At 37.8% G+C, this 9,169-nt stretch overlaps 1 protein-coding gene across 1 annotated transcript; it reads right to left on the reverse strand.

Annotated features, from left to right (window-relative positions):
- Window positions 1–983: 983 nt before the first annotated feature.
- Window positions 984–7,197, reverse strand: LOC306969588 (uncharacterized protein; the record flags this gene model as incomplete). Its single annotated transcript, XM_079565251.1, has 10 exons — window positions 7,033–7,197; window positions 6,555–6,605; window positions 6,359–6,477; window positions 5,872–6,264; window positions 5,569–5,791; window positions 5,232–5,443; window positions 4,863–5,010; window positions 4,674–4,783; window positions 4,378–4,451; window positions 984–1,218 (listed from the first exon to the last, which is right to left on the reverse strand). Exons 2-10 carry the CDS (start codon window positions 6,592–6,594, stop codon window positions 984–986), a joined length of 1,554 nt encoding a protein of 517 aa, XP_079421377.1. The 5' UTR covers window positions 6,595–6,605; window positions 7,033–7,197.
- Between the last annotated feature and the right edge of the window lie 1,972 nt (window positions 7,198–9,169).

Consider the following 9,169-nt stretch of genomic DNA (forward strand, 5'->3'; position numbering starts at 1 on the left):
GAACTTTTAGTTTTTTTCTGTTTTCTGTTTTTCCTCCTAAATAAAATGTAAAGATTTAAAACGCCTGATGCCACAGTTCACTGTACATGTGTCACATGATGCTGTATCTGCTGCTCCATTTTTCAACAGAGTTAAAGAGTTCTTCATTAATGGTAAGTGAGTTTATAACAGGTCTTCCAACAATCATAGTCAATCACTGTGGAAGCATTCTAAAAGTACTCTGATTTGACATAGTAACGGAATATGTTACAAAATACATTTTAAGGCAAGTATTCAGTATTCAGTAATTAAATACAGTTTCAAAGTATTCTCCCAACAGTGACAGAGGATGCATTGCTGGATACATTTTATTGAGCCCTTACAACATAGTATGCATACATAAAAAAGTTGCACAGTGCACCTTTAAGTCAGTAAGTTCTCTCTCTCTTAACATATACACACCTTCACTGAAGTTGTTCTGATCATATCTGTGGATCGTCCATTTGAAACGCCCACCTTTTCCCTGCAGCAGAAAGAAGCAGAATTGCACCCTCTGTTGGTTTATTGTTAACTGCATTTTATCTGAGTTTTGGGAATATTTTCTCTTAAGTATTGCAAAAATATCAAGGCTAAAGTAGTAGCAGTATGGCTGAACAAAGCATAATATATATGAGGAACTATTGTTAAATAATCACAAGTCTGTAAGTGCAGCTTTATCAGAGTGCTGTCATTTCAGTTCTCAATGCTGGGTGATGAGCTTACTTAAAGTAGTGGGCTGGCCAAGTTCCTCAGTAGATTGACTAAGTGTGATCCTTGAGACACCAGTAAAAACAAAAATAAATAAAAAAGACTGGACATGCCTCTGGCACAAAGGTTGCTGTTCCAAAAAACTTGTGTTGGTCAGTTGTTGCATGACCAGAGTGTCGCAGGTGGACATTGTGGCTTGCACGGTCACAGCTCCTCCCACTTGACGAAACAGCTGCTTATTGCACTGGGTGTCACTGTCAAAGTCCCCCACAGCCCTTGATGCACTTAATGTTGAGGTCAAAAGGCACTTTATGCATGACCGCTACTTTCCCCATGCAGCACTTTGTACAGTTGTTGAGAAGGTCGTAGGTGAACACTCCCACTGCTCCTCGTGCGACCACAGGGGCTTTCCTGAAGAGGGCCTCCCCATCACTCAGGGGAGCGATGGTGGGGGGCAGAGGGTAAGAGCAGAACCCAGTTCTCGTGTGAAGACTGCAATAAAGCATTGTGAGGATACATAATTAAGATTTTCCTCTTTTCTTCCTCTGTTCAGCTTTAACTAAATACAGGTTGATTTTCAGAAATGAAGTAACATAGAAGATGCGTTATCTAGGATTGTAGAGAGCTGACATGTTGGTGTACCCTGTGTCCAAGGCAAGGGCTGCAATGTCAAAAGCAAGTCCAATGATCTCCATATCTGTCCGAGTGGGCTAACCTGATGCAGACCCACAGGTGAAGTGCAGCTCCTCATGTGCTATTAGATGGTAACAGGAAGCCCGGAGGTTAAATCACACAGGTATTTAACAAACAACAATCCAACAATATCTATCTCAGCTTTAATATGTGGCATTGTCCATGCAAAAATATATTATTTTCAATTTCATGGGGCGGATTTAAAATGCCCTTGTGCAAAAACTGATTCTTTGTTTGGGCGAGAGATATAGCTCCTTCTCCATTTGAAACAAACTGGAAGTATTGTGCATAGAGCCCACAATCTGGAATTTAAACATTTAAATTGAAATCAGAAATATCTTGAAAGAAGTAAAGTCTAAATGGAAAATGAAAGAAATAAAGTAATAAAGTAAATAATAATCATATTCTGATCCTACGTTTTGTTTGTATGTATTTCTCTTTAAGTAACTACAGATAGTAACTAAAGGACTGAAGCATCTTTACTATAATCTGGCATATTTACATTGCAAACGTAGATCATATGTTCATAAATAAATGAAATGAGTTTGTTAACGTTTTACTTTAAGTACCAGAGCAAAACTAATGTTAAGATTATTGTGTTGTGCAAACAATGACACACCCAAGTTGTTCCTGGCATTTGATTTACTGAGGGCAATTACCTTTGATATCAGCCAGTCCAGCACTTTTACATTTATGTGGTTTACTTTTGTAAAACTCATGATCCTATGCTTTACATGAATGAGACCAAAACACAAGAGAGAATTACAGTTTAATATATTATCTGTCTAGTAGTTCATTATTAACATACAAGTGTAAATGCTTCAAAAGTACTGGCTTAAATATGAGCAAATCTTGCTTTACAAATCATTATCAACTGACACTTGCAAATGAAACACAACTTAAACTATATATCATTAACCTTTGTATTAGTTGATTTTCTGTATTCATTTTTTCATTAGTTTATTGTGAATGATGTTGAATTTGTATTTGTTCATGATAAACTTGTATTTGTAAATGGTTCACATAATGCTTTAGTGTTACCAATACATTTACAATAATAAAGTGTGAGCTGAAAGACGATCAGTCATCACTTACTTCTATTTTCATGGAAGCTTTGCCGGTGTTGGACATGTTTGCTCTGATAGTGACATAACTCTCAAACACGAGGCTGGAGCCCCCAGCTTTGCCTCTCACAAACTTGTTTGGGTTTTTTTTAAACATGTTGTTAAACAGTTTCTTGTCACACTGCAAAATCCCACTTCCTTAATACTAGATAAATACACTTGTTTTTATTGAAAATTTACTAGAAACAAGTGAAATTATCTGCCAGTGCAGTAAGTGAATTTTTCTTACTAAGATTTCTTGAAATAAGAATAATATCTAGATCTAAATAAAGCTAAAAATAAGTATTTTACACTTATTCTAAGCAACAAATGAAGACAATTAAATCTTAAAATAAGCCCTAAACACTTATTCTAGGCAACAAATGAAGACAATTAAATCTTAAAATAAGCCTTAAACACTTATTCTAGGCAACAAATCAGGACAATTGAATCTTAAAATAAGCTTAAAACACTTATTATAAGGAACAAATCAAGGCAAATAATCTAAAAAGTAGTACATTTAATCATTTTAAAGATTTATTTATTCCTTAAATTTAGCTAATTAATCCTAAAACTAGTACTTTAAGATTATATTTCTTGTACAGGGCAAATGAAAATAGACTGAAGCAGAGCATAATCTTTCTCAATGTTTATTTGTACACTTGAATGGTACAATCAACAATCAAAGATTGCAACATCTTTAATCCTCGTGTCTGACAAACTGAACCTTGAGTGTTATAGACACAATGAATGTAACTAATCTCAATGTTTTTTGAAACCTGAAATAAAATGGGCTGACTGGTATTAAAAAAAAAAACTGATCTCTGGTCATATGTGCAACTCTCTTTAAAACAACAGTGCCACCAGTTAAAGGAATAGGCCACCGTTTTTACATACCGAGATATGTTCTTACCTTAGCTTTGACGAGTTCTTTAGGACCTGTCTGATCTTCAGTCAAGTAAACACAGCGCAGACGGCGTTAGCATTTAGCCTCTCCCTCTCTCCTCTATAGCTCCAAAACAGGTCAAGATAGAAGCTACCAAGCTCTTCCACGTTTTTCCTATTTAAATATGGTTACGTGAAGTGTTCCACTACAAAGTATAATTACACACAATTAAACAATGTGGATTTTATAAGCGGATAAAAGGGGGAACTGTATTGTAAGGCGTAATAATACCAGGAGTAGTTCGAAATCCACGCAGTAATCTTCACTTTACTTTACTGCGCAGTAATCTTCACTTTACTGCGCGGATTTCGAACTACTCCTGGTATTATTACGCCTTACAATATAGTTCCCCTTTTATCCGCATAGAAAATCCACATTGTTTAATTTTGTGTAATTATACTTTGTAGTGGAACACTTCACGTAACCATATTTAAATAGGGAAAACGTGGAAGAGCTTGGTAGCTTCTATCTTGACCTGTTTTGGAGCTATAGAGGAGAGAGGGAGAGGCTAAATGCTAACGCCGTCTGCGCTGTGTTTACGTGACTGAAGGCACGGGGGAAGACCAGACAGGTCCTAAAGAACTCGTCAAAGCTAAGGTAAGAACATATCTCAGTATGTAAAAACGGTGGCCTATTCCTTTAAGTGCCCCCCCAATAATCTAATCTGAAATCTACTTTCCAATAAATGCATGGAATTCTGCCAGGGCTTTTCTGTAAGATGATGTAGTGTCACGCTCATGAATGGCATCCTGGAGAACTTCTGTCTGAATGACAGACAGCAGGGTTGCCACGCATTTGGGATAAGTCAGATGGAGCGCATAAAAGTATGCCACCACATAAATCATAGCCTCACCAAGTTTTTCTTTGTCAAATGTTGTAATTGGCAGATTACCAACTGCAATGACACACTTGCTGCCATCGAACACCACTACAGGACATGGCAAGCTTCGTTTCTGGAGGATAGCATCTGGATCTTCTGTAGGCTGCAAGACACAAATAATATGGCACACATTTAGACATGTTACGCTTCTTGCTGGTATTTGGTTATAACCTCACAATCATTATCTTGTTCTGTGTTTATTTTTAAAATCAGAGAACAAGGTTGTAACATGCTATATAAAAACTTGTTTTTGCATAGCCCCTCCCTAATTTTGTTGTAGTGAGTCTGTAGTCCATCTTTATAACGCAAATTATGCAAAACTTACCTTCAGGACATGTAGAAACGCTTGACATGGAGTCCCCATCTTTTTTGGTGGATGGGCAGGTGAGGGAAAGAGCGTTGGAAGAGCCTTCATCAATGCAAGGTGGGCTTCAGCTGGACATAGCAAAAACAAACTGTCATAAACCTACATTTCAAAGGATGAAGTACTTGGTATTCAAATTTTAATACTTACTTTTGTCCATGGTCATCGGCGGCTTCATTGCCTTCTTTGACACGCCATAGAATTCTACCCTGGAGCAGAATTCCTCCCATCTTAGTTTTATCTGACTTATGAACTTGTTGTTTTCTGGCTCCAAAATTCTGCGTAGCTCACCCAACGCCTAAACACAGGAGGTTTTAAAAAATATATCATAATAATAATAACTTAAAATACCACACGCAACACATTTGAAATGTAACCTCTAAACCCCCATTTTAATGGAGCACATTTTCTCCAGTTTAGCTTTACCCAAATCTAAAGACTTAGCCTAGAGGCCAGTGTAACGCCTCATTTGAAAGCTAAGAACTACACCACTATATTTGAACTCCCCCAATAACTTACATGATGCAATTCTTTGAAGCAAGGATATGCATCCAAGATGAGTGAAGCTCTGTTCTCCTCCTTCATGGAGTCAGAGTCAATGAAGGCTCTTCTGGCTTCAAACTCCAGGTCTAAAAGCTGGGACACATCATCTTGGTTCGGTTTTGGCTTCTTGCACATGTCTTGTAGAGTTTTGTAATGTCTTGCTTGTATTAGCAGACTATCCTTGTCAGCTAAGATGGAGAGAAGTACAAAAGCACTTCAGTTTTAATAGTTACAGAAATAGACTTATCCACAAACCATAGCCGTGAACAACTGTGTTGACGACCATTTTACAAAATTACATGTATGCACTTACATGAAGTGGAGGCATCATCCGAATTGCTGGCGGGTGATAACAGCAGAGTAGATGCACCACTGGAAGAACTGCAATCAGCATCTTCATCATCAGCTTCTTTATCACTTGGAGAGAGGTCAGTGAGCCTTCTCTTTGGCCGTCCCCTGTCAGGTGTTGGTCCTTGCTTTTTTAATGGAGTTTTTATATTTTGCAGCCTTTTTTGCAGCTTGGCATTAATGCTCTCCTGGTGACAAATACATATATTTCATGCTTACTGAACATAACAAAATGATCTATGGAGGACACACGAATAAAAGAACTTACATGTTTCACGCTAGTATCCTGATCCTGCAGCATAGGATAATATTCCACAATTCTTTTTGCCATTGCAGTGATTTCTGTCTTTGAGGGGTATCGCTCCATTTGGCCTTTGCTTGCTCTCAGAAGGGACACCATACTTGTGATTGTATTTCTCACCAGCCTGCATCTCAGTTCTTTTGACATGACACATTCATGTTCCCTGCCAGCAAGGGCCAATTCAGAGTAGGTCTTTCGGCATTGCTCCAACTCACTGTCTGTGTAGACAACATATTCCGGAGGATTGGGTAGCTGCAAGGTTTTCAGCGGGCTTTTATACGCATCAGCAGTTCGAGGGCTGGCTGTTGCAACTACTCTGGGTGAAGTTGTTGCAGGTTTCTGTGGTACGGGATGGTCTTCCTGGTTTAGAACGAGAAAAGAATAATGTCAAGTACTGCAAAAATAAAAGCACACCTTCTAGAGATTAGTTTAACTACATATTTGTATACAATACCTCAGGATGAATTATTGACCACACATGTTTTCTTCTGATAAAGTGCTCAGGCCCGGGAAACAGGTCCCTCAGATCATCACGGTTCAATGTTAAAAGCATTTGCTCGTCAATGCTTGCAGCTAATAAAGACAAACGCCAGTTGAATTAAACAAGTGGCGATACAATATATATACACACATATATTATATAATCTAACCTTTAAGGATGGATACGGTTACTTCATCCAGTTTCTCCATTGCTCAGTTACCTACAAAACAAAATATGCTTACAAAATATATAAACAACTAACCTGATTCCTGAAAAAAACTGTTTAGCCAACTTTAATCACTCAAATTAATCAATATCAAAATATAAATTTAAACCCAGACCTTGTGAGGGAATTCAAGTAGCCAGGAAATTGGTCAAAGACAAGTTAATACAAGACTTGCAAAGGCTAACTTTTCCCTCATCAATATCATAGCTAGAAATCCTACCAATATTAACGTTATAGCTAATTTACTAAATGTTCTCTGAACCATGTGCGACGGCTGCTAAGCTAACGCTAGCATCTGTTAGCATGCTCCATTAGCCGTCCCCCCGCCCAAATTAAATTACATTCATTGTTCTCTCCGCTTGAATTTAAAACAAAGATTAGGCTACACACGCTTATGTATCAAATTTTCCAAATTGCTTACCTCTCTTTCTTGCTGAAGTGTTCTCGTACAGTTTTTCTTTCGACAGTGCCCAAGATCGCCTGTGACTGTGACACAGCAAATTCAAATGGAGTAGGGTAACAACACGGAAGACGAAGGGGGTGCACATCTGAATTTTTCCGCCTACATCCAATCAATTAATGTTTGCGTTCATAAAACAGTCATTATATATGTAAATCTCCTTTGAATTGATTTAAAATAACTTGCCAGCCAAATCTGAGTTTAATTGTGTCTTATTCAATTACGCACACCCTTTAGGGTAAACATGGTTGATTCCGGGTGATACCACTGGGAGGCTCCTACATACAACATATATTTTTTATTGATTAAATTCTATTGCTTGGTTACCTCTAACTGGGTATATAGCCAAATTATTCATTGAGTTATGTGTATTATTTTATTTTCCTTTATTTGTGACCATTTTATTTTGTTACAGTTTGGAATAAACCCCCATCAAGTTGGTATTTGCCAAACTAGCGCGGTAACAGTTCCACTGTAGGCTCGAAGACACTGGAGTTGCTTTTGGACTTGACTATCAAAAAAATACATTTTCTGCGCGACTTTCTTGCAATACAATGGCCTGCTGGAGGTGCGTTATTTGCTTCGTCTTTGTTGCATTAACGCTGAAGTCTCTTTTAAGTCATATCAATACTGCACACAGTCGCAGTCCGGATTTCCGTGTTATTTGTGGAGTAGATGGATGCGCCGAGGAATACCGCGTTTTCAACTCTTTTTACTACCATCTCAGGCGCACGCATCCACAATACTTCGCCACAGGGAACCCTCCTCGAGGTTGGCTGACGGCGGCTTCATTCGATGCAGATGTGTTAGGACATGAAACGTTTGGTACAGCCATTTTTGCAGACTATACTACCGAAGCAAGACAAATTGATAGCAATGGCAATGCCACTGAAGCAGAGCCAGAGTCACCGTCAGAACTCCCAGATGGGTCGGCTACGTTGGAGCAGGAGCTACAGGAAAGTCAGAATTTGATGGAGAAAGACACAGCTGAGGTTCAAACACCGCGTCAGAATCAGGTAATGTACTTTGTGTGTAAGTGTGAGTTGTGTGTTTGTTTGCCTTCTCATCACTTTCTAATTGTTTTTTACCCCGTGTGTTTATTGTGTTTCTGTCGCCCCTTTTTTTTCTTTTCTTTTTTTTAACTTTTGTATCACTTTTTTGTTGTACAGTACTTTCATCCTCGTTTTTCGTTACTATTTTGACGCTTTGTTCAATACGTTTTTAGATTTGGGTAATGCCAAACTGGAGAAAATGTGCTTGGTTCAGGTGGGGGTTAAGGGATTAAAGTTGTGTGTTTTTTGAGACAAGCTACTTGATAAGAATAATTAAAAAGGTATAACTTTTTTAGTATAAGAATGCCAGTATTGAAATGCAAATGCAGGAATCTGCTGAAACTCAGATTTAGAAAGCAAAGTAGGCTTAGTTACAATACTTAATGCCTATTTGGCATCTTTAGAGTAGACCTTTTTAAGATAATTAAATGAACTCATTATTTACTGGTGTTGTGTACCTGCCTTGGGTGTGGTTGGATGCTCCATGAACTTAAGCTTTAAGCTTGCTTTTTCTTTCAATTAACTCCAGAGTAGATTCCATAAAGATTGAGGTTTAATTAAATAAGTCGTACATTTTTCACTAAATCTGCAGCTTGACTAGATATGCCTCCCCGTAGGAATTTTGAAATAGCAAAAAGATACAACAGTTGGGAGTATTTGTTTTGTTTTGCTTTTTTTTTTTTTTTTTTTCACATTCTGAGTGACTTATTTTTCTTACACAATTGTCTTCTTTTTTTACCTGTAGGGTGGAAGAGAAACTGTTGATCTTGCCAGATGTGCAGCTGCATTTGCTATTGGTGTGCGTGAGCAATGCCACCTATCACAGGTACCGTTTCATCTAATAATAGGGGGGTGTCATTGTTAATTTGAAAAAAGTGGACAATTCTTAAGTCTAGTTCACTGGAATGAAGAATTGATTTTAACAATAAAGCATTTTATCATTATTTTACTACAAATAAATAATATTGACATAAAGTTCACACTCCTCAGAGGTCACTCTTGCATTAAGTGTTTACATTTATACCATTTACTCAAATACCTAGTGC

The sequence above is a fragment of the Gobius niger genome (assembly GCF_951799975.1).
Source record: "Gobius niger genome assembly, chromosome: 10".
NCBI classification, from domain to species: domain Eukaryota; kingdom Metazoa; phylum Chordata; class Actinopteri; order Gobiiformes; family Gobiidae; genus Gobius; species Gobius niger.